The sequence below is a fragment of the Bufo bufo genome, chromosome 4, assembly GCF_905171765.1.
Source record: "Bufo bufo chromosome 4, aBufBuf1.1, whole genome shotgun sequence".
In the NCBI taxonomy this organism is placed as follows: domain Eukaryota; kingdom Metazoa; phylum Chordata; class Amphibia; order Anura; family Bufonidae; genus Bufo; species Bufo bufo.
In genome coordinates this window covers 116,924,754-116,951,408 of record NC_053392.1, presented here as the reverse complement: position 1 = coordinate 116,951,408, position 26,655 = coordinate 116,924,754, and the positions used below count along the sequence as shown (strand labels likewise).

Below are 26,655 nucleotides of genomic sequence, written 5' to 3'. Positions count from 1 at the left end.
CGGTTCCCAGCAGCTAGTAATAGAGAGGGGCCTGTAAAGGTAACTGGCTACAACTGGGCCTAAGGTATGTTGGGATTTGGTGGAGGACACAGATTAGAAGGCTGATGTGGGAAAGCTGAACAAATACTGTCTCTCTCAGCAGTACTGTCAAGGTCCATGCCAAGCAAATCCATGTCCTGAGACAACGCAGGCCCCAGACCTTCAGTGCTTCATAGTCCCTGCAATGAAAACACTGGCTTCGTCCTCTCTGCCAGAACAACCGTAGAGTATTTTCTCCTTAGCAATTCATTCAATGCGAAGAAACAGAGGAAAGTAAGTGTGTCAGGACACAAAGATGCCTTCGGGCTTGTTGTCAAGTAAATCATATGTTTACAGAGGTCGGATTAGCCGGAGCACTCAGCAGGCTTTTTAAGACAAGACTTTTACAAAGTTTTTCTAACATTTGGCTCAATTTCTAACTAAGCTATCTGCAGAAATGCAAATGTAAAAATAGAAAGGACGCGATGGCCTTGCGATAAATGGCTCTGTGGCACAGTGTCATAATAGTTATCCCTCTCTCATGTATGTATAGTGACTTAAAAAAATACCATGTCTCTCAGACAAATTTGGTTATTACAGTGTTTTCAAAACCATTTATATCTTTAGTATGTGGTCTATACTACATATATTCTACTATCTACGCCCAACAGTCTTTATGGTTATGTACTATTGATAACAATACAGGAGTTCTTTTCTCATGTTGAGTCCCTTCGGGTACCAGGTATCTAATCTATAAAGATCCAGAAGGCTTCTCGTAATAGTATCTTGTTTCTTGTATCACCTCCTCTGGGGGAGAAGATAACCTTCTCAATGGCATGTGCGCGGAAACTAGCCACATTTCTATTGTGTTTAATAAAATGAGACCATGTGATTGGATCATGTGATGTGACGTCACCACAGGTCCTTAGCCGGCAGAATTACGCGATCAAGTGGGCTCGGTGAGTACATTTTTTTTTATTTTTAACCCCTCCATCACTATTTTACTTTGCATTCCGTATTCAGAATGCTATTATTTTGCCTTATAACCATGTTATAAGGGAAAATAATACAGATCGGGTCCCCATCCGCACTTGCTTGCGATTTTTTACGCGGGCCCATTCACTTCTATGGGGCCTGCGTTGCGTGAAAAATGCAGAATATAGAGCATGCTGCGATTTTCACGCAACGCACAAGTGATGAGTAAAATTCAAAGCTCATGTGCACAGCCCCATAGAAATGAATGGGTCCGGATTCAGTGCGGGTGCAATGCGTTCACCTCACGCATTGCACCCGCGCGGAATACTCGCCCGTGTGAAAGGGGCCTAACAATTTTACCTGAGTACTGGGGCAGCAGGGGAGGGCTGGTTAAGCTGCTCATAACTGTAGATTGGTAGCAGCTAGAGATATATTGTCTTGCTTGAAAGCTGGAATTCAAAACAGTACCAGAATCACAGCATTATCTTCACTACATCAAAAGATATCCCTGTTAGAAATCGGGACAACAGTGAATGCAGCTGGAAGTGAAAGCAATTGCAGATTTTACCGCGTTTATTCCCGACTCTATTTCTAACTGTGGTATCTCCTGCTGATGTTGTACTAATGCTTTCTAAGGATTCTGGTCTTGTATGAAAGCTTGGACTCCATATCTCTAGCTGCTACCAATCTGGAGATATGAGCAGCTAAACCTGCTCTCCCCCCGTTCCCCTTGCTGCTAGACCTTAGCTCGGCCAAAACTGTTAGACAGTTATAAGGCCTCTTTCACACTTGCGTTGTTGGGATCCGGCATGCACTTCCGTTGCCGGAGGTGCCCGCCGGATCCGGAAAAACGCAAGTGTACTGAAAGCATTTGAAGACGGAACCGTCTTCCAAATGCTTTCAGTGTTACTATGGCACCCAGGACGCTATTAAAGTCCTGGTTGCCATAGTAGGAGCGGGGAGCAGGGGAGCGGTATACTTACAGTCCGTGCGGCTCCCGGGGTGCTCCAGAATGACGTCAGAGCGCCCCATGCGCATGGATGACGTGATCCATGTGATCACGTGATCCATGCGCTTGGGGCGCCCTGACGTCACTCTGGAGCGCCCCGGGAGCCGCACAGACGGTAAGTATGCTGCTCCCCCGCTCCCCGCTACACTTTACCATGGCTGTCAGGACTTTAGCGTCCCGGCAGCCATGGTAACCACTCTGAAAAAGCTAAATGTCGGCTCCGGCAATGCGCCGAAACGACGTTTAGCTTAAGGCCGGATCCGGATCAATGCCTTCCAATGGGCATTAATTCCGGATCCGGCCTTGCGGCAAGTGTTCCGGATTTTTGGCCGGAGCAAAAAGCGCAGCATGCTGCAGTATTTTCTCCGGCCAACAAACGTTCCGTTCCGGAACTGAAGACATCCTGATGCATCCTGAACGGATTTCTCCCCATTCAGAATGCATTAGGATAATCCTGATCAGGATTCTTCCGGCATAGAGCCCCGACGACGGAACTCTATGCCGGAAGACAATAACGCAAGTGTGAAAGAGCCCTAAGGTGCCCATAAATCTTGAACAGCTGTTAAAATCACTCTCTCCCAACTCCCCCTTACACATATACACTCCGTTTCGATAAGCGTGCATGTGTTTTTAATAGAGAGAGATGAGCATATCGATTCCAGTCACCTGTAGCCAAGTCTTATTGCCCCGAAGAACCCGACATTACACACATCAGATTTTTGGCTGGTGGGTTTAGTAGACAGTACTGTGTACAGGGACCTTTAACTTGCAAAACGATCCTAGCAATAATTTCATGTTCTCCTTAATATCGGTCACTATTCAGGATGAGCGAATAGACTTTGAATGAAACATCTGAAGTCAATTCGCATAAAACTTTGTTTCAATACTGTACGTAGAGAGCGCTCCATACAGTGTTAGAATCTATTGGCTCCGATGAGCTGAAGTTATTACTTTGTGAAGTCATAACTACTTCAGAAATTAATTTAGACTGTAAAAAGCTATTTCCCAAACTCTGGTTCGGTTCCAACTGGTACCTTGGAACCAAACCAGAGTCCGGGAAATGGTTTTTTACAGTATAAATCAATTTCTGAAGCTATTATGCGAAGCCTTGCGAGACTTCGCGAAGTAATAACTTCAGCTCATAATTATACTTCAGCTCATTCTAATACTACAAAGAGCGCTCGCTCTGTACAGTATTGAAAAAGTATTATGCGAATCAACTTCGGATGTTTCATCCAAAGTCGATTTGCTCATCCCTAGTCACTATGTTAGCAAGTACAAGGGCCAGAGGGAGCTGGGTGACACATGACTGTTGGATAAGACTACATAGCGTTTGTTTGAAATCTGTAACCATGGTTACACATAGGTCTGTAGAGGAGCTGTAAGTGAAAAAGGCCCCCAAATCAGTGCCACTTGTAACAAGTTTTTGCAGCGGCTCTGCAGGTTTAGCCTGCATGGGTATCCAAGCTGCCTAATGACGCTCAGGTACATGCTCTAACAGTCAGGATTAGACAAACCTCCTTTGCAGGCCTTTACACCCCTTAGATGCCACTTTCACTACTGACCGCAGCATCTAAGTAGTTTCCCTTCTGTCATCCTGCAATTGCGATAACAGGATGAGGATGCCTTCTAGGGATGAGCGAATCGACTTCGGATGAAACATCCAAAGTCGATTCGCATAATACTTTGTTTGACTATTGTACGGAGCGAGTGCTCCGTACACTATTAGAAGGTATTGGCTCCTATGAGCTAAACTGATTACTTTGCGAAGTCTCGCGAGACTTTGCATAATAACTTCATAAATCAATTTGTACTGTAAAAAAATATTTGCCGAACTGTGGGTCGGGAAATGTTTTTTTTACAGTAGAAATTGATTTATGAAATTATGCAAAGTCTCGCGAGACTTCGCGAAGTAATAACTTCGGCTCATAGGAGCCAATACATTCTAATACTGTACGGAGCGCTCGCTCCGTACAATAGTCAAACAAAGTATTATGCAAATCGACTTTGGATGTTTCCATTTAAGTTTTAAATGGAAAAAATAACCTTCCCCATGTATTTGATCTTGTCGCATCAGTAACAACCTGAACTATACAACTACCATGTTATTTAACTGAACACCGGGAAGCACTGGGGGCTTTCTTGCTTATCCATCACACAAACTATAGTATCTTGTGAACCCCAAAATGAAAACTACACGTTGTCTTGGAAAAATAAAGCTCTCTCACAGCTCTGTCGAAAGAAAAATGAGAAAGGATATGGGATGCAAAAAATTTTTTGTTAAAAGAGCTTTTATTGTGTAAAACATATAAAAAACTATATATATTTGGTATCCCTGTATTTGACTGACCCACAGAATAACATTTTCATGTTATTTATCAAAGTGAACATTGCAAAATTTTAAATGGCAAAAGTGCTACTTCTTTTTTCACTCTCCTCCCAGAGTAGTTAATGAGTCGTGTGTACTCTCAATGGTGCCGTTAAAAACTACAACTTGCCCCACCCAAAAAAAATATATAAAAAAAAAAGCCCTCGTATGGCTATATCCTAGGGAAAATAAAAAATGTATAGCTCTTGAAACGCAATGATGAAAATTTTTTAAAATAAAATTGCTTAAATAGATTATTGGCAAAGGTGCAAGTTTTTATTTTGGATGCATTTTGGCAGTACAAAATGGTGGCCATATCACCGTAACAGAGGTATTCATTAACGACAGCAGGTTTTCAGCAACCGTCCGGTCACTGAAAATTAGTGATTTCCTATTGGGTCTCTTATACTGAATTAATCCCTTGTTTTACAGACTTTACCAGCAGTCTTAGGCTACATGCACACGACCTTATGTGTTTTGCAGTCCGCAAAAAAGAAGAAAAAAAACGGACGACATCTGTATGCCATCCGTTTTTTTTGTATTTTTTTCGGATCCATTGTAACAATGCCTAAAACGGACAAGAATAGGACACGTTCCATTTTTTTTTTTGCGAGGCTACGGAACGGACATACAGATGCGGATAGCACACGGTGTGCAGTCCACATTTTTTTGCGGACCTATTGAAATGAATGGGTCCGCATCCTATCCGCAAAAAAACTGAAACAAACAACGTTCATGTGCATGTGGCCTTAATGCAAGGAGATTCTGCCTTCCCCGATTGTCAGCCCGTATGAATAATCCATAACAGAAGTATAAATAATTGAGGTCAGTATAAATAGAAATATGGTAATACTTCCATAAATGATAGAAAGCACACAGGACTGGGCTGGGAAATCTGCTAATACATTCACTGACAAAAACAACAACACCGCACACAGAAATGTCGCGTTGCTGCAAAACTCGGCATTGCAGTTATACCTCAGGCAGATATGTCAAAGATTACAGGTGTGGTCTGATTAGGGTCTTGTCACCAGAAGGCATAAAAGTGCTTTTCCTACAATAAGGCTCTCAGAGGCTACTTTTGAGTAGTGTACCTCTTGGTGAGTGATTGGTAACTGCTAGACATGTCTCTATACCACACGCTCATTGACAAACATTGAGAGGGGGGCACATTACTGGACTGAGAGAAACAGGATGGTTGCCCGCCTTGTAGGCCTTTCTGACATAGCTAGTAGGAGGTGTTAGGAGCAGTGGTTACGTGAGGGCACATGTACACAGTGAACAGGCTCCAGACGGCCCAGATGGACCACCAGTAGAGATGACTGTCTCATCTGTCGACAAGCAGCTCCCACAGCTTTGTTACCCACCATCCAGACACAGGAGGTACCTTCATTAGACACTGCATGGATCATTTCCAAAGAAAGATGAGTGTAACAGCTCCCATTACAGACAGACAGCCGCCGTCACCTTTGTTTGCAGCTGTCGTGAAACATTAACCTGGACTGAAATGGACTAGAACTGCATCGTCTTTCGCAACAAATCCAGGTTCAGTTTGAGATCTAAAGACGGTCGGGTCAGTGAATAAGCCTCAAGAACATCCTTTTCTAATAGCTGGCTATCAAACAGCACTTATGGACTCAGAATATTCCCTTAATAATAAATAATACCAGTCTTTTCAGCCATGGCCTCAACTGCTGCTGTCATACAAGTAGTGATAGGAGGAACAGTAACAGCTCAGTGCTATGTGCAGGACACCCTGCGGCCATGTCGTGCCTCTCATGGCAGGGCTTCCAACTGGAATTTTTCACCAGAATAACGCTCGCCTACACGCAAGGAATGTCTCTACCAGATTACAACACTTCGGGTGCATTTACACCATCAGATTATCTGACAGATGGCCGTTTACCCACAGAGATCTTTTGTTACACAAACCAATTATTGGTCTGATTAGACAGAAATTGGTCAGATAATCTGTTGGTGTAAATGCACCCTTACTTGGCTTCCTGGTCAACAGATTTATTGCCAATTGAGCAGCTATAGGACCAGCTGAAATGCCAGTTAAAGCAACCTACAAATGTGCCGGATCTACAGGTCCAGCCGCAACATGAGGGCAAATGTACTGCAGGATACCATACAGGACCTATATGCCTCCATGGCCAACCGCATCCTCTTGTATCCAGGCTAGATGCGGCCCAACAGGGGGCTAGAGCCTGCTTTCAATTGTACGGTTTTACCCAATAAAAGTAAGCTCTTGCTCTAGCATTGTAGTCCCTTCCATATATCATTACAGTCACATTCATTCCATTCCAATAACTCCTTGTCAGTGACTGCATCTACCTATGGATAACGGAGCCGACAACTCACCTTTCACAGTTTTTACAAACACGGCCTTCTCTTTGCTTGGATCCTTTTCATCTACCAAAATGCCGTGGAATATTCGACCAAATGTCCCTGGGTAAACAAATCAGAACAAAAAAAATGAGTACAGATAAAGTTCGAACTACAAATCGTTACCGAAACGGATGAACTGAAGGAGGGTATAACGTAAAGTGGAAAAGACAAAGTGACGTCTGTAATGCTATACACGCCAAGGAATGGGCCCGGTTTCAAGTCTCCAGCTTCATTGATAGATTCTTTGATGAAGCTGGGATGGCAAAACCAGTCAGGGGGAAACAGAGGGTCCATTTTAATGTTTTATCACTTTTAGGCTCGTTTAGGTGTTGAGGACCATTAAAGTTGTCTTTGTCAGTGCAGTTGGGCAGAATCAAAGACCTGAGGAGGAAGAAGTGGTGCAGCGCTGCTAGAGTCTACCCAACAAATCCCAGGGACTTAATGGAGGGGTACACAGGAAGGAATCCCACCCGGACAGAGCACTACAAGGGCATACTACCTGCGATACCACAGACTGACATCTAAATTACTCCACATCCACACGTACAAAAGGAGTGGGGAGAACTTTTAAAACCCAGTCATTTAGTTAGGCTCCATTCACACTTCCGCAAAATGGGTCCGCATCCCATTTTGCGGACGTCCCCATTAATTTTCAATGGGGACGGAATGGATGCGGACAGCACACCGTGTGCTGTCCGCATCCGCATTTGTGGAGCGCGGCCCCGATCGTCGGGTCGGCAGCTCCGCAAAAAGATAGAACATGTCCTATTCTTGTCCGAAGCTGCGGACAAGAATAGGCATTTCTATAGGGGTGCCGGGCGGGTGTGTTGCGGATCCGCAACACACCACGGACGTGTGAATGGAGCCTTACAGAAAGAGGTCCTGGACAATGATTATGTGCGGTCACACAGGTAAGGGCTCATTCAGACAGTCATATGCTGCTTTCCGCAGTTTTGTGGATTAGATGTGGACCAATACACTTCTACGGGGCATCTTTTCTTCCGTTCCACGAGCCCGCAAAACAAATAACATTTGCTATACTTGTCAGTGAAAATCAAGACATGGCCCCATTGAGGTCTATGGTTCCTCAAAAATACAGAATGCAATCCTTTTTTTCTACTTTCACACCAGCAGCACTACGATCCGGCAGACAATACCTGGAATCGGCCAGAGAAAGGATGCACTAGAATTACTCTCTTCCAGGAAATCCTGTCAGACAAGGCTGGAGACCCCCCCCCCCCCCCCCCACCATAGACCGAAGAGCAGCAGAAAGAAAACAAACTCACTCTGTACATATAAAATAATCCCAAATTCAAACTCCCTCAAGCTAAATTCCCCTAAACTTGCCAGAAATGCTGTGGTGAAAAGTCAGCTCTTTGAAGAACATTAGGTTGACATTCATCTCATTTCAGTTCATGCGTAAGCAGGCTGCCCAGGGACAAGCTGAGACTCGGCCAGGTTTAATGGCAGCACAGTTGATAAATGATGTACCGTATGTTAAAGTAAACTGCGTTACTACAAGGATATGTAGCGTGCATTACTGGTACAGAACAGGTCCTCGTAACAGACGTCAGCTTACACTGAATGCATGACGCAGGGCGGAAACACAAAAGCAAACTGGGCCAAAACGTACAGAAAATAGGTTCAGGGTTCGCCTTTCCGAAGTGTCTGCAGACTATATAATCAGAAGACATCCATCCATTCATTTCAAACAAGGATGCATATTACAAGGCTTGGTCTTCCATTTTTTCTCCTTGCTAAAACACTAGGAGATATGAGATCATTTCTAAGAGGAATCTCTTATCTAAGAGGCAATCCTCTACGCCGTCAGAAAGACTGGGGCTGAAGGACCTGTGACAAAATTTTAAGTCACAATGGCAGCACAGGGAAGTTACAGCCAAGTTTTTCAAGACTGTGGTCAGAGATAGCAGCCAAGACAGGACTGTGTGGTATAAGACATTATGTACTTCTATAGTGGACAGCCATCTTATTAAAAGTCACTAAGGGATCAAACTGGGGGCTCAGAGGTGGCGACGACTCCTGTGACAAGCTATGCTCCAGTCCCATGAAGGACTCCCATTAAGAGGGGTTTTCACACCATCAGAAGTGGAGGCGAGACATTAGAGACTTCCTGATCAGCGGAGGTCCACAGGCCCAGACTGCTATTGACTGGAATCCAGCTGTGTTTCAGGAAACAAAAAGCTGAAGGATCTCATCCCTTTCATGCTGAAGATCAGCGAGGATACCCCTGATATTATTATAGTTATCACACAATGGCAATATCCTATAGAGGAGCCTGTAAGTCTATTCCCAATGATGATTATAAAACATTGAGCAGATGCCAAGTCAAAGTGTTCCCGAACATGACTAATCATACCGAGGAAGCAATCTTATCAGATCCAAATGTGTTGCATGAATCAGTCACATTCTGCACATGGAGCAAGACCTGTGGAGGTCATTAATTAGCAGAAAATTGTTTTACGTCGCCTTCTCACCCTCAGAGTATCATAAACCTGAAAGGGGAAATTGCAATAAACTGCGTCAAAGGCATACGCATACATACAATTATCCCAAGGCTGTGCAGAAGAAATGTCGATAATACCAGAGGGCTGAGCGAGGCAGCAAAACGTAAAGCAAGATGAAAACGGTCCTCCCACTAATGGAAACTCAAATGTCTTGAACACTAGGGATTTATCAATCTGAAATACGCCTAAATTAGGTGTATTTCAGGCACAGATGGCAGCGCTAGTTGCGCCCCAATCTGCGCCTTTTCCGCGTGGGATAGGCCATTTTATACGCCTGTTACAGCTTAGGGCTTTAAGACCGGCGTGTAAAATGTGCCTCTTAGTGATCAGAACCTGCTGATTTCAACAGGCTTACTACTGTGTATGGAGGAGTCCCGACGGCAAATATCAAGGCAAATAATTATCAGGCTTACGCGTTGAAATCCCGCCTGATAATTTGCTCCAACGGGAGAAAAGTTGCTGCTAGCAGTGTCTCCCAGCAGCGTCTTGTTGCTCACTCTTCCCCAGTGACAAGACACGCACACTAGGCAATGTGTGAATGTCTATAGAGAATCTAAAATGTTACTTAGTTTGGTGGGGAGGCCAGCTCTAGGAAGAGTCCTGGTTGTTCCAAACTTCTTACATTTAAGAATTATGGAGACCGCTGTGCTCTTGGGGACTTTCAGTGCAGCACAAAATCTAGTGTACCCCTTCTCCAGATCTGTGCCTCCACACAATCCTGTCTCTGAGCTCTACAGGCAGTTCTTTCCTCCTCATGGCTTGGTTTTTGCTTTGAAATGCGTTGTTAGGCTACTTTCACACTAGCGGCATGGACCTCCGGCAGGCTGTTCCGTCGGGTGAACAGCCTGTCGTATCCGTCCTGCCGCTAGTGACCGTGTGCCCCCGGACTGCCGCTCCGTCCTCATTGACTATAATGGGGGCAGGGCGGAGTTCCGGCGGAAACACGGCAGCGCACGGCGAGAGGCTGCCGGAATAAATGTTGGACATGTCGTAGTTTTAATCCGGCAGCGTCTCACCATGCGCTGCCGTGCCTCCGCTGGAACTCCGCGCCCGCCCCCATTATAGTGAATGGGGACGAAGCGGCAGTCCAGGGGCACATGTTCACTAGCTGCAGCACAGATCCGACAGGCACCCGACGGAACAAACTGCCGGAGGTCATTGCCGCTAGTGTGAAAGTAGCCTTAGCCGTGGGATCTTATATAGACAGGACTGTGCCTTTCCAAATCATGTCCAATCAACTGAATTTAGCACAGGTGGACTCCAGTCAAGGTGTAGAAACATCTTAAAGATGATCAAGAGAAATGGGAGACCCATCGGAGCTAAATCTCAAGTGTCATAGCAAAGGGTCTGAATGCTTTTTTCCATGCAAAATTTTAATATTTAATACATTTTCACCTTCTCATAATGGGGTATTAAAAAGCAAACAGAAAAAATTTGATTTTTTTTCCCCATTTAAGCTCAAGGGTGCAACATAACAAAATTTAAGTGTGTGAAGACTTTCTGAATGCACTGTATTTCACTAACATTACTCATACCCTAAACTAGCAATTCATTATCTGAACTGGAAGCTACAAGAAACTCAGACTATGGCAGCATACCTTCCTGCAGGACATCCTGAAGTGTTACTCTTTCTCTGGAGATGGCGATGTCCTTCACTTTGACTTTTGCCTCTTGTAGGGTGACACTTTTCAGGTCATTCTTCTCGATCCGCAGCGTTGGGTAACCTGAGGAGCCAACGGAACCCAACAAAAGCAATATGAATACCCTGGTAGAAACCCACATCATGAATACACTGCTCCCACAAGAGGAAATCAAGTGGCATGTGGAGAACATACAGAACTGGTCACTTCTAAAAGAGCGGAGGAGTCTTCACATGGAAAAAGGTCAGATCTAGCAAAAGGTTTGTACTTGGTACATGATTGGGATAATAATATGGCAAATTAGTGCCAGAGGTATGTATGAACAGTGATAACGTGGCCTGCTGGTGATAGAAGCTATAGACTTCTCTACGTGACCTTATAACAGTAGTCCGGTACATAAAAGATGAACTTTACAATTGCTATCAGATCGGCTATTGGGTGTTAACCAAAACGGCGCCTTCCTGGCACCCTAAGGGTTTGTGCAAAATGCTCCTAAAATCACACCATGCCAGTGAAGTATCTCATCCCCGGGTGGCTTGGCAGATACGCCTAGTGGACATAGATGTCATTCTGTGCGATGTGGATTCTTGTCCACTAAGATGCCCAGCAAATAACATTTCAGTCATTCCTCTGTGACAGAAGGTCTGTGGAGGTTCTCATTTATCCAGGTCATGGTATATCTGTAAAGAATAAATCAACGCAACTGGACTTACTGTAGATTTCTTGAAACGTTTCACTCGTTCTTCCAACGAGCTTTCTCAATTCTGAGTGACTGTACAAGAATTCTCTGGGAATAAATATGTAACTGAATCAACATCTGGTAAATATACCCAGCATGGGGGTCAGAGGTCATTATACCCAGCATGGGGTCAGAGGTGTTGATTCCATTATCCTAATTGGAGTCAGTAGGTGATAATGACCTCCCAGAAAAAGAAGGTGTCAAGACAGCATTGTATGTGGCAGACAATAGATGTCTAACCCCCCGCCTCTATTCAAGCTTGGCTTCTCCATTTTTACGTAGATGGCCTCCTTCACACCTCGTTTGTACCAATCGGCCTCCTTATCCAAAACATGTACTTGACTGTCTTCAAAGGTGTGCCTGTTTCTTTTAGATGTAAGTACACGGCTGAATCTTGACCAGAGGGTTTGGCTCTTCTATGCTGAGCCATACGCTGATGTAGTTGTTGTTTTGTTTCGCCGATATACAGTTCTGAGCATTCCTCATTGCACTGGACTGTGTACACAATGTTGTCCATCTTGTGTTTAGGTGTTGGGTCTTTGAGGTGAACCAGTTGTTCCTCCAATTAGGATAATGGAATCAACACCTTTGACCCCATGCTGGGTATAATGACTTCTGACCCCATGCTGGGTATAATTACCAGATGTTGATTCAGTTACATATTTATTCCCAGAGAATTTTTGTACAGTCACTCAGAATTGAGAAAGCTCGTTGGAAGAACGAGTGAAACATTTTCAAGAAATCTACAGTAAGTCCAGTTGCCTTGATTTATTCTTTACAGATATATCTGTGACAGAAGGACTGTGGATTACTCCTGACCTTTGGTTAGATATGAAACGGCTGCATCTGGTCAAATGTTATCAGAAACCAAACCCACGATATAAATAGAGATATAGAGACGAGAGTTGTACAATTATTCCAGTAACCCAACAGTTCACTAGACAATGAGACTTTATGCACCTGTAGAAGAGGAAATTTACTGCCAGTCTTGATTTTTTTTTTCTCTTACTGATGTCCATGAATTTAAGTACATACACAAGTTAAAACGACCCGCCAGTTCAAGAAAAAAATAAAAAATAAAAATCACAAACAGAAGCCTTACCCGGTGCCTCCTTCTCATATTTTAAGCTGCAGATCTTCCAGTTCCTGGGCTTTTCTTCTATCACCCAAGATGGCTGCACTTCTCTGACTGCCGGACGTATACTGAGCATTTGGCGGTCCTGCTTCCCTCGGAGTAACCAGTACTGCTCACATGAGAAGCGCTGGCCAATCCAAGGACAGCGCTGGACAAGCGGGAAGTGTCTTGGATTACAAAAAGCACGGTGTGCATCAGGCAGTCTCAGAAAACGTGCGGCCACCTTGGATGACAGGAAAGGAGCCCAAAAATAAGGAGGGAATCAGGTAAGTGTTCTGTTGGTTCTCCAGTTAATGTGATATTTTTTTTTCTTGAAATAAAAGGGTCACTTTAAAGCTGGATGGACCATATCCTGGTGATCAGGAGGGTCTCCTCTTGTATAGAAAAGTGTGTGTGGGTGACGGAGGAGCCCTGGACGCATTGTACTTTAACATGAGGCGATATGTAAGCACATGCACTTTTTGCCGAAATTGCTGCAAGAAAACCAGATGGATTCACATACACTTCTGCTGTAGAGCGTCCTTCCACTGCACCAGTAATGCCCCATTTAAGTGCACTAAAGTAATGGTCTCAGTCCCTGCTGACTAATTGGGGCCTATGTCCATTGCCTAGGACAGTAGTTATACAAAATGTCTTCTATAGAACACAATGTTACAATGTAATTTTCTTTTAGGAGCATAATTGCTAATTACAATGCCGGGCTTGCATATCCCCAGTGCAGACCTCCATGTGCATCTCCTAGATAAAAACGGATGTTGTACAATCTATAGGACAGCGCCAGCCACTGTCAGAAAATCCCTGCTGCCCGCTGTACACGTCCTTCACTAAACCTGTACCAATATAGTCTGGTAGGAGGCACTCCTATTACAAATACTGGTATTTCCATGTCCTGAAATGAATGAATCAACATCCACCTATGTGCCGGAACGTAACGCTACGTATCCTATGCACTGGCTGGGCCTGCTCCCTCGTGAGCTCAGGTGGTCTTTAATCCCCATTAAGTGCCACAAGTCTCTCCTGATTAATTATGGTAGATGCCTCCGAGCAACGCAAATGGATCCAAACAACAGCCTCTCTGCAATGTCTCCAGATACCTAAGGAATCTGAACTATTTCCAGAACCAAAAAGCAAATCCTGACAGGAAACCCACCCCAATGTAGTTAGTGCAGGAAAAACGGAACAAGCTAGAAAAGAAGTAAATGCATGGATACACATATGATAGACTGCATCTGATGGTCATGACTGCCACCTTGTGGAGGAAAGGGAACAGGACATCCATGAAGTTGCAGGATACAGCATACACTGCGATTACACAGTACTAGTCAAATGCCATCACATTTCTAGAACGATATATTTTAATGCTGAAAATCAATTAAAATAATTTTTTTTCACCAATTAGTAAAGTCGAGTTCAATGATAAATTACGAATAGTTATTGTGAACAGGTTTTCCCATCATGCCCCACACTTCTAAAAAAAAAAAAAAAAACAACATAGTGAAATATACTTACCGCTTAAATTCCGCGCCGTTCCTGCGCCGCTGGTGCTGTTTTCCCCTGCTGCGTCTAGACCACCAGGGACAAAAACATATTAACCTCCATGCTTCCTTAGTCCACAAGGGATATCATCATTAACCCATCAGCCACCCCACCCCCACCCCAAGGAACATTTATCATTAAAGGGAATCTGTCACCTATTTTGAGCCTATATTACTGTTAACATAGCAATGTACAATAAAGTACCTTCATTCCAGCATGTGTCCTTTCTTTTATTCAACTTTTCATTCAGATAAAAAAGCGATTTTTCTGATATGCTAATTAAGCCTCAAGGTGCCCAGAGGGGCGTTATTACTCTCCTCTAGTGCCCAGTAACGCCACCCCTTGCAGTGCCCAGCACGCCTCCTAAGAAATAAATGTACTCCTACATCCTTGCCGAACGGCGCCGCCCCCTCCACTGCGTCATGTAATTTATTCACCGCACCGTCCTTGCTTTCTCCTCTCTTGGCCTCCAAAATCCCGCGCAGGCGCAGTGCAGTATCGCTGAGTGCCTGCGCCTGTGCGATACTCCTGCTCCTGAGGGCAACAGCCTCTATAGTGTCACTGGGCATGCGCCAACCCCAGTGACGTAAACAGAGCGCTGTTGCTCTCAGGAGCAGGAGTATCGTACAGGCGCAGGCACTCAGCGATACTGCGCGGGATTTCGGAGGCCAAGAGAGGAGGAAGCAAGGATGGTGGGGTGAATAAATTAAATGACGTAGTGGAGGGGGCGACGCCGTTGGGCAATGATGTAGGAGTACATTTATTTCTTGGGAGGAGTGCTGGGCTTAGAAGAAAGGCGGGCTGGGCACTGCAGGGGGGGTGTTACTGGGCACTAGAGGAGAGTAATAACACCCCTCTGGGCACATTGAGACTTAATTAGCATATCAGAAAAATCGCTTTTTCATCTGAATGAAAAGTTGAATAAAACACATGCTGGAATGAAGGTACTTTATTGCACATTGCTATGTTAACAGTATTATAGGCTCAAAATAGGAGACACTTTCCCTTTAAGCCACCCAAGACTTAAAGGGGTTCTGCAGTTTGTTTAAACAATAGATCATCAGCTTCTGATTGGTGCGGGTCTGACCCCCGGAACCCCCGCCGATCAGCTGTTTGAGAAGGCAGCGGCGCTCCAGGAGTGAACAGAGCTTAGCCGCGCCCAGGCCAGTTGATACTAGTCATGACGTCACTGGGCCTGCGGTAAACCGTGAGAAGGCCACGGTGCTCCTGGAGCACCACTGCCTTCTCAAACAGCTGATCGGCGGGGGTCCCAGAGGTCGGACCCCCACCGATGAGAAGCTGATGATCTATGCAGAGGATAGATCATCAGTTTAAACAAACTGCATAACCCCTTTAAACATTCAGAAGTCACCCTGAGCTACCATTAAAGGGTTCAGGGGCAAAGAGACCCTGAATGTAGTGCACGCCCTGGGAGGTAATCCTGCTTATCTAGCCATTTCTTTCTAGATATAAGCATTAGAAATGTGTGATTAGTAGGGGGCGGAGGTTTTATGAACTTCTGTCAGTAAATCCCCTGGAGACCATTACAGAGACATGTACCAGAGGATAAGACAGCCGAGTGTCCATTCTATTTCATACAAGTCAAAGGCGCGTGTAAGTGGTCTTTACAAGGCTAGCTATCTGCACTTGAACTCTGCGGGTCAGAGCGACCCCAAAGTTAAAGGGGTTGTCTCATCTCGCCGTTGCCAAGGTGAGAGGAGACAGTACCAGCCACCTCCCGACCGGGAAACAGCGCAGCACAGCAAGGTATGTTCATTCCCCAACGCAGAGACAGTATAGCTACAGAAACAGCAGAGCACCGGAGCGCTCTGAAGCCTGGAAGTGGTGGGTACGGTGTCTCATCCCGCCTTAGTAACAGGTCTAGAAATGAGGATGAAAAATCTAGCTATGTGAGATTAACAACTCAGAAAACATGGACTCGGATGGAAAATGTAGACTTTAAATATAGGTCACTGTTCAGAGGGGCTAAAAACAAACAAAACTGTGGACTACAACAAGAAACAGAGGAGACTGAGGTTAAGAAAAATGCTAAATATTTGCAAGAAGTGAAAAAAATATCTAATACTTAAAGGAGGTTCTCCACCATTTTAACACATTTTGCCCCCACCCACCTTCTCCAGCGGACCTGTGGTGGCAAGCATACTCAGCTGCTCCCCACCCACTGCACCCTAGTCCCCTCTTGCAAACTTCTGTCAAGGAGAGGAGTCACCCGTGCCGCTGCAGCCATTGATTGGCCTCAGGGGTGAAGTTTTCTCCAACAGGTAAATGATCCAATGATGTTTCGCTTGGGGGACATGTCACCACTGTGGGCAATCATTGGCTGCAGTGGCTTACATGACCCCTGTCCGTTGCAGAAGTTTACAAGAGGAGACCGATGCACAGCAAACACGGCTGTGGCCCAAAGGAGAAAGGGAGCAGATAAGTATGCTTACCTCTACCGCTGCGGTGGGGAGGGGAAGAGGGAACCAATATTTGTTAAAAAAAAATAAAGGTGGAGCACCACTTTAAGTAAGTCTGCTATACATATATAACAATCGGAATGAGAAAAGTCTACGTAAAAGTGGACTGCCCTTAAAGAGGCATGATCAAAACTACCAACATAACATGAAGGAAGCAGGTTTCCTTATATATTCGCAGTCAAACTTTGTGGACAGCTCAGACTAAATAGAGGACTGTTATATGAACGCTTACTGGTGATGGGCGCTGCGTTGTTGGGGGTGTCTGCTCGTAGGTACTGCGTTGTCTGGGTTGAGGGCTGAGAGAGTCCCTGCGAGCTGCCGCTGTCACTCATGCTGGAAGGAGAAAAGAAACCCTCAAGGTTAGTACAGTAGACACTTCTGGAGGACCTGTCACCTCTCCTGACATGTCCGTTTTAGTAAATGCTTGTATCCTCCATGTAAGAACAATCCAGATTCCAGTGATATTTCTCAGAATATCCCAAATGTTATCGTTTTTTGTTTTAATGGTTAAGAAACTCATGAAGATAAGGCAGCAGTAAAAACCTTTATGATAATGGATGTCCTCACCATTCCTAGCACAAGAACATGATCATTTTACAAGGGATTTACCAAAAATGCTAGTCTAGTCAAAATTGCTTCAAACAGACTTTAAAACAGACTTTAGTCAGTGGTGCCACCAAGTGGACAAAGTCTTACCTGTCATCCAGTTCCACTCTCTTCATACTGTGAAGATGCAGCACGGCCAGGATAATCGCCACTAGGAAAATGACTGCGCAGCAAACACCGACGCTTATATAGAAGACACGGGTTGAGGTGGTAGGGGCGACATTTACAGGATCAACTGAAAGACATGTGAAGAACATCACATAAAAAAAAATCGGCAGGAAAGTAGAATATTCATCGAACCCTCATACCCAAGACACATGTAATCATCGAGTCTCCCATACAATCCATATGCCGCTGTATAGTGCTTCTGACCAGCAGTGCATTTTAGATTTAAAGGGGTTTTCCAGGATTAGGAACACGGCTGCTTTCTTCCAATAAGAGGGGATGCAAATTAACTCTTAGCAAGCTCTGCCTCTAATGCCATCATGGAAGGTAGCTATCCTATAAATCAAGGCCTCGAGACATGATTTGGATAATAAACCAGCACCTCATCTGCAGACACCTGTTTCTGTGCAGACCGTACTGGCCTAGGTCAGGATTAGGGGAACACTATATGTCCTTATGGAGAGCGCCTCAATGGCGCAAGGAGTCTTATAGACCAGGCAGTGACATCGTCCATTGATTGTGTGCGTGGTATTGCTGCCCCACACCACGGGAGTCTTCAAATCTGACCAAGGACAACACCTGCATGGAGTTTGTATGTAGGTGACACTACATCTGGAATATGGCAAGCTACACCTTATTTCATAAAAAAAAACCTGGACAGGGAAAAAAAAATAACTCTGCTTGCCTGCATATGAACTCTGAGGTATATGGAGGTACAGTGGGACGCCTCATACTTTTGAGGGTGTCACGTTACTGCCCCATATACCTGAAATCCTGTATGCCTGTGACACATTAGCTTCTCCCAATGACCAGTGATTACGTTGCACACATGATACTCTCTGGCTGACACGCGGCCGCCGCGTCTCTCCGTGTGCACGGTCAGGTCAGGGGGGACACCTTGTGAAGGACACTACAGATGAGAACTTACAGTGAACTCTTGTGCTGTTCTTGTCCGGAGATATTGGGGGCTTCACTTCTTGCTCAATCTCTGTAGAAAGAAACAATGGGTTATCACATTCAGCGGAGCGCCCGACGCCTAGTATTCAGTATAAAGAACCTGGTCTATTCGCCCCTATAGGATGCATACAGATACCAAACATACCAAGATGCTACCATCTACCCTACAAGGGAAAATGTGACAGGAAAAGAAAAACTCCAACAACATACAGGTGGGATTTATCAGGCGATTAGCACCTTCTGTGGTGATAAAAATGGCAAATTATGGGGCATGTCACATCTGCATCTATTTAGGGCACGGCCACACGGTCAGGTTTCCTGATGCAGTTTTAGAAGCCAAAATCAGGAGTGGATCATAAAAGAAGAGAAAGTATAAAAGACAGATGGGACTTCTCTTTTTTCAATTCACTCCTGGTTTTGGCTTCCAAAATTCCTTCAGAAACCTGACTGTGTGACTGTACCTTTAAATCTTGTCGCTTTTAAAAAACAAGGATAACAAAAAAAAAACAGGTTGGGTTTAGCAGTTGGGCCAACAAACAAATTGAATACGTTTTAAGCCAAAAAACAGTGCAAAAAGCAGCACAATCCTGCACACTAACAGCCTCCACGTGTACCCGGCTCAGCAGATTTGTACCCATGACACTGGCTGACCTGTTACATGTGCACTTGGCAGCTGAAGACATCTGTGTTAGTCCCATGTTCACATGTGCCCGCATTACTGAGAAATATGATGTTTTATTATATGCAAATGACCCTCTAGCAGTAACGGGGGCGTTACCATTACAGCTAGAGGCTCTGCTCTCTCTGCAACTGCTGCGACCTCTGCACTTTGATTGACAGAACCAGGCAGTGAAAATGTCATAATACCTGTACCTGTCAAATTGCAAAGTGTGCAGCAGTTGCAGCCTCCAGGTGTAATGGCACCGCCCCCGTTGCTCCTAGAGGCTCATTTGCATATATTAAAACATTTTTCTCAGCAATGCGGGCACATGTGAACATGGTACCAACACAGATGCCTTCAGCTGCCAAGTGCACATGTAACAGGTCAGCCGGTGTCATGGGTACAAATCTGCTGACAGATGGACTTTAAAAACAACCCAAGATGCACCAAATGTATTAAGAGCCACGTGACTCAAGTTTTACAGGGACAACACTTTACAGCTGAAGCCCCTAACAAGGGAAGCTGCCGGTTTATCATTAGCGGAGCCTGTAGATATTTTATAGGTTTCCTTCCTCAACTCAAGGCCGCAGAGCCCCCATTAGACCACACTTACTCCTGTAGCACATTTTCCTCCGCTTGAAGTTAAGGACTGTGATGTTCTTGGCAGGGCTGATGGTTATGTTGAGCTGCATGACGAGCATGACCTCCGCCTCCATTTTCCCAGAGCAGAAGAGACCGACTCTGAAGACTGCCAAGTAAAACAGAGGAAAAGACTGTGAATGTCAGAAGTGAAGGCGGCCCTGCACAGAGTGGTTTAATCTGTGACCCGGGTACACATTCTGCCAGGGTAGAAGTGAATAGAAAAACATAGACTCGCTCCACAAACACAAACCTGGCACCGTGTAAAGGCCATGCAAATTACTGACAGCGACCTGCACTTGTTCTCAGCCTTGATAATAAAGTGCTGAGCGCAAAAAGTCACTCACCGCGCAGAAACTGCAAGGCACATGGGATATAAAGTTAAAAGCATTGCTAAGACTCCCATGACAAGTGTGAGCTAAAGCAAGTTTTTAATTGGAATCAATAAAAGCAATGCTCCCGTTTCTGGATGTTACATACTTGCTATGGTGCCCCCTGCTGGTATATTCTTGTTATGGCGCTCCACGTGGTCTTTTGATTCTCTCTCAGAGTGCGTTTGTGCGTGCAAGAAAACGCCGCTTCTAGTGCCAAGGAGTAAGGAGGTGGGGCTGAGCTACTCAGCATGCGCCATCACTGGACACATTGGGGGAGATTTACTAAGACCGGGGCTTCCTACGCCACTCAGTAAATCTGGAGTAAGATTTGACAACATTAATAAAAGGCACAGGTGCCCTATGGCTTTCAGTGCGTCAAACTGAAATTATGCAACTAGCAGCTGGCGGAGATTTCAGCTACAATGTACGCCAATTTATGCCGCAAATTATAGGAGGCTCTGAGCTCTCCTGGAGATTTTCTTGCCACTTAGAAGATCAAAAAGTCTCATATTATGGTACAAATACAGTGCGCGCCATAATCTGTGATGTAAAGCACTGATAAATCTTCCTGTTTGGTAGTACATTGTGAAGGACTGCACAATGCACCATACCAAGTAGGCGACTGCAGGTGGCGCCATACCAAGTAATAGGGATCGACCGATATTGATTTTTTTAGAGCCGATACCGACAATCTGTGAACCTTCCGGCCGATAGCCGCCAATGATTAATACTGGGTTTGGGAAGGGGGGGCGCACTGCGATCCGCGGCAGTTAACCCCTCAGGTGCGGCACCTGAGGAGTTAACTACCGCAGATCGCAGCTGCTTGTCATAGAGGTCGGGAGCCGGCTATGTGATTCTGCAGCCAGCTCCCGCCTCCTGGATATGAATGATTGAGAGACTTATCTTCATTGGTGGCGCAGTGGCCACAGCCCCTCCCCTCCTCTTGTCCTCTCTCCTCTCAATGGTGGCCGTGGCACAGGGGGAGGGAGACACTGCTTCCTTCTCACCTGTGCTGCTGAGGGAACACGGATTGCGCTGACAGCAGCGTGATCCGTGTTCCCGATTCGTTATCGGAATATCGGCAAAATAGATGCAGATACCGATAACATTCAAAATCCTGAATATCGGTAAAACCGATAATCGGTCGATCCCTACCAAGTAGGCGACTGCAGGTGGCGCCATACCAAGTAGAGAGAGGTGTGCATGTGTAGCCACTGGTCCATTTACAGCAGCCTCAAGACAGGAATGGGTCCTGTACCTAACCGACATTCATCGGCCATCCAGTGGATATGCCATAAATGTAGAGACGGTAATAACTCTTTCATTCCAAGGAATCTGGAATGATGGACCCACAGGTTCTGACATTGTAATCTGACCTGGGTTATCAGCACATGACCAGGACCGATCTTATTTCCTGCAAGTACACAAATAATTCTATTGTGGTTTAGCGCTGGGGTCCTAGGTTCAAATTCAACTAAGGACAACATCCTCAGAGTTTGTATGTTCTCCCCGTGTTTGTGTGGGTTTCCTCCGGGTACTCCGGTTTCCTCCCACACTCCACAGACATACTGATAGGGAACTTAGATTGTGAGCTCCACTGGGGACACAGTGATGGTAATGTCTGTACAGGGCTGTGGAGGAGTATGTCAGCGCTACATAAGCGAGTAAAATAAAAAATCTGTGACAGATTCCATTTAAACATAACAGTAGTTGCTCTTGCATTAGGCATTACAATACCAACATGCACAGAACCATAAAGCAATGAACAGAAATGTACAAATGTGCTATTTTTTACGTAATGGTTGCAAATACCAAATGTAAGGACACATTACCACCACTAGGTGGTGCTGCTGTGTCGTGCAGAGGCTCCTTATACTAAACACATGTGGCTAGGATTCTGGCATTCAGGCAAGTGTCTTATACGTAGTAAATGTGAGTCATGCTGTAGGGAAGATGCTTTTTCAATCTACCTGACAAGGAGCGAGGCACATCCCCCTGCACTGAAATATTGGCCTGTGGTACGTCCATAGCCAAAGGATTGTCCACGTGAAATCCCAGTTTGTACTCAACCTAAAGAGAAAGAAAAAACATAAGAAATCCTAAGTATTGAAGCTAACCACATACAGTGCTGGCAAAAAAGCGTGCCGCCCTCCCTGTATCATAGTGGCAGTATATGGTTATACGGGGTCATGCTCCTTTAGAACACAACTACCCCCAGCATCTCCCACTCACATCAGTCACAGGTCAATAGATAGGTTCCCATACACATTAGAGGAATATCCGCCGAACCAGATATGAAAGATATGGGCAGGTTAGATTATCTCCAATACCCCCTGGCACTGATATATACTAGACATTGGTGAGTGTCCCTGTCGGCTGCTCAGCCAGGATGGCATACCGTATCCAGGATCACATCATCCACAATAGAGCGGTGCAGTGTGCCCCTCACCCCCCAGCTCTGCAAGTGGTGGCATCCATCCTGCTCACATTATCGGACAGGTTGCTGGTGCCCATCATTCCCGGAGAAGCCCTTTAATCCCTCTTCACTATTCATAACACATGTGCAGCATATGACCACTGCAGCCAATCACTGGCCTCAGAGATCTCAAACAGCACTAGGCTGCTGAGGTCACTGGTTGGCTGCAGCAGTCATGAGTGTATATGACAATCAGTTTCATGGTAGTATACAGAGATCCACATATCCGCGGCACAGATTAAAAATATAAAAAAAATGTTTTATTATTTTTTTATTATTAGATGAAAGCATTCCTACATTTTGAAATTTTAAAAAAATAACCAGGACAACCACTTTAAAAAGGACCCGTTATCTCTCGACATACCTGTAACAGTAAATACTTATGTTTTTCATAAAATTATAATCTGATAAAATTATAATCCGACATAACCTTTTCTTCTAACCCTACACTGAGCCGTTCCTCAGTTATTCCACTTGTACATCCTGGACGAGTGCATGCCGCCATTTTCTTTTCTTACTCCTGCAGAAATGTCCCGAACACTGACAGAACTGATTGGAGTTGGACAATATTAGACTGTGCAGGGAACACCCAGTTGTCAATTTATTCATACATTTCTGGGAGGAATAATAAAAGAACGGCACAACACACAGGAGTCCTATGAAAAGATGCTCCAGAATAGTCATTTAGTAGAACAGACATGTCAGCAGAGGTACTTACCTCTAGTTTCACACTAGCGGCAGGCTGTTCCGGCGGGTGAACAGCCTGTCTGATCCATCCTGCCGCTAGTCCACGCCTGCCCCCGGACTGCCGCTCCGTCCCCATTAGACTGGCCACCTCTCGCTGCCACCGGAATTCCGCCCCCATTATAGTCAATAGGGATGGAGCGTCAGTCCGGGGGCACACGTGAACTAGCGGCAGGACGGATCCGACAGGCTGTTCACCCGCCGGAACAGCCTGCCGGACTCCCCTGCCGCTAGTGTGAAAGTACCCTGCACTGGATAACAGCATGCTAGGCTCAAGACACAAACATCTATTAGCAAGAACAAGGCCATGCTCTCAATGAGAAGGGGCGTCCCAGCAGAAAGGAATCAACCGTCACGACAAGTCCATGAATAGACAGGGGAATGTGATTCTGGAAATGTGCAGCAATGCCAGACATATGCTCCGACACGGAGCCAGAGCAGGGAGCGTTCTCACATCTGGAAAGACGGAGGCTGCATTTAGCAAGCTATCCAGACCTGGGACCGTGTGAGACCAAAGCTAAATGACTGGTGAGGATGAGGGGGCACCCTACTGAGAGATTTCTGAGTCTCACCTATTTCTAAGAAAGTTGGGTGACAACAGATACAGCCGACAACCGCTGGTCACTCAGTTTCCTAAATTTCTGATATAAATCCAAATTTCCAGTTCCAGTACCAAACATGTCCATGGTCGTCAGCTGAGCACTAGTTGGCCGCTTTACTTCTCCCATTAATATCGGGTCGGCCAGTGTGAGACCAGCGGTTGTCAGACAATTCTGGCTGAGCTCATCTTTGGAGCAAAGAATGGAAAATGCCCTCCTTATTGGCCGGTCAGCCGACCGTCATGTAACGTGTAAGACCAGCGTTACGCCATGAACAAGGGGATGGTTCTGCGCCAGGAGGGACAGACGTACCTTAGATTTGGTGTGCCAGCTGAAGTGGAGGCTGCTGGTCTCGGTGGGAAGGAGCAGGTTAAAGGAAAGGGCATAGTGATTTATGATATCGTTCCTGACGTAATAAAGTTCTGCGTCCAATCCTAAAAAACAGAAGAAATAACAGATTATTTATGACAAAACCAGAATTTACTGGGCCTCTGCCCCTCACCGCATTCACACCATACTACAGATTGGGTCACCATTCATTCTCTCTCCGCACAATGAATGAATGACAAAGGACACGCGCTAGCCTTGGAAATCACTGGACACAGCTCGCCCCATAGGAGCAGCTGTACGGCCTGGCAAGTTCTGTAATATTGGCCTGTACGAGATGTAGGAACCTGTATGAGGACCGAGCTGCCGCCCCTACAAGAGACGTCCACAGGAAGGATCGCCCGATGAACTCCCTCCCCATAGGCACCAGTGTAAAACCTTACCACGAGACATACGGTTTTTACTTGATGACTCTGTGTTGAAGAACACAGCACCCACACAGAGGTGGAGAGGAGACCCTTTTGGCCTCCATCAGGTGAATGGGGACCTAAAAACACATTTGGGCCAAATGGCCTCTGCAAAAAGTAGCATGAATGCAATAATAAGAGGGATAGAAGCAAATCCAGTTTAGGAATAGGAAATATAACATATACAGCAGAGCATACTGTATAATCAGGGGCGCACCCCCAATGAGGCCAGGTGAGGCGCTTCACTTTTTGCCTCGGGTGGCAAATGTGTGTATAATGTGAACGCTGCCTGAGATTTCAGCTCCACCACAGGTTACGTATTCCACCCCTCACCAGTGAGCTCACCCGTCTGGTGCCCTTCCCTCCCACACTTTACATATTAATAGAAGATGGAAAGCTTGGTCTCCTGCCCCCCGCTCCTCCTCAATCACTGCCATAGGTTTTACATGGCGATACCCCCGACTCGTCTATTCAGCCAGGGCACAAAAGAAAGCCTTGAAATAATTGGACCAATTAAGGAAAGCAGCAATCTGCCAGGGCAGCCCCTCCTGGCACCAGTACAACTTTAGGGTGGCAGGGCTCTTCATCCATATCATCTACTCTATGGCTGGAGGATTTCCACAATTCCTCCAGGCTGTCAGATAAGCCTTGAATTTACATCTGACCCCAAAGGAGAAGGTTAAACCCGTGTCAGGCCGTGGCCCGTCTCACAGACGCTGTATATATACACCTCAGTGGGAAGCCCAACCTCTGGCCGACCCCAGGCGCCCAGATGTGACTCCAGCTCCACAGCCCCGCCAGGATAAATCACACACATCAGAGTTCTAGGCATAAAAGGGATAAACTTCCTACAACAAGCACTTAATAAATTACACAATATTAATACAATACTGGAGTCTGCACATTTCTACCAATTCAGATTCCACAGCCATGGAGACGTGAGAGTTAAAACACAGGAATATATATGGATGTGACCCTATTACACTGCCAGCCCTGGCGCAGCCGTCATTATCACCTCTCTCCTGACAATGTGCTCAATATCCTGGGAGATAGTCGGACTCCCAGGAAGAAACCTGCTCATAAACCCCTCCTTTCAAAGCTTCTCCAAAGAAATTCCGACATTCAGCAAACACCTCATTCAAGGGTTAACCTGGCAGCGTGCCCAGAGGCTATTAAATCCCATGTTTGCCCACCAACCTTTATCAGCGCACAGGGCAGAGACATGTGCCTGTCATGGCTTGTCCCCACAAGAAATCACATCACCCACCATACGAGGAGGGGGGCATTACATGTAGTCCACCTATTAAGTCAATCGCTAGCTGCCAGCCAAATGCTCACAAGGCCTCTTTCACACTTGCGTTGTCCGGATCCGTCGTTCACTCCATTTGCCGGAGGTGCCCGCCGGATCCGGAAAAACGCAAGTGAACTGAAAGCATTTGAAGACGGATCCGTCTTCAAAATGCGTTCAGTGTTACTATGGCAGCCAGGACGCTATTAAAGTCCATAGTAGTAGTGGGGAGCGGGGGAGCAGTATACTTACCGTCCGTGCGGCCCCCGGGGCGCTCCAGAATGACGTCAGAGCGCCCCATGCGCATGGATGACGTGTCCATGCGATCACGTGATCCATGCGCGTGGGGCGCCCTGACGTCACTCTGAAGCGCCCCGTGAGCCGCACGGACGGTAAGTATACTGCTCCCCCGCTCCCCGCTACACTTTACCATGGCTGCCAGGACTTTAGCGTCTTGGCAGCCATGGTAACCATTCAGAAAAAGCTAAACGTCGGATCCGGCAATGCGGTATTTTCTCCGGCCAAAAACCGTTCCG

At 45.8% G+C, this 26,655-nt stretch overlaps 1 protein-coding gene across 3 annotated transcripts in view; it reads right to left on the bottom strand.

The window, feature by feature from the left end:
- Positions 1-26,655, bottom strand: part of RYK (receptor like tyrosine kinase) — a 114,206-nt gene that overhangs the window by 49,949 nt on the left and 37,602 nt on the right. Inside the window, exons 2-10 of one of the 3 annotated variants that reach the window (XM_040427694.1) lie at positions 24,350-24,471; positions 22,189-22,288; positions 19,819-19,953; positions 18,516-18,575; positions 17,513-17,657; positions 17,049-17,149; positions 14,310-14,363; positions 10,885-11,010; positions 6,735-6,821 (exon numbers count right to left, since the gene is read on the bottom strand). In XM_040427694.1, coding sequence (XP_040283628.1) covers positions 6,735-6,821; positions 10,885-11,010; positions 14,310-14,363; positions 17,049-17,149; positions 17,513-17,657; positions 18,516-18,575; positions 19,819-19,953; positions 22,189-22,288; positions 24,350-24,471 — 930 coding nt within the window. Of the gene's footprint in view, positions 1-6,734; positions 6,822-10,884; positions 11,020-14,309; positions 14,364-17,048; positions 17,150-17,512; positions 17,658-18,515; positions 18,576-19,818; positions 19,954-22,188; positions 22,289-24,349; positions 24,472-26,655 lie in introns of all 3 variants that reach the window. The other 2 variants (XM_040427695.1, XM_040427697.1) reach the window with 2 other exon arrangements.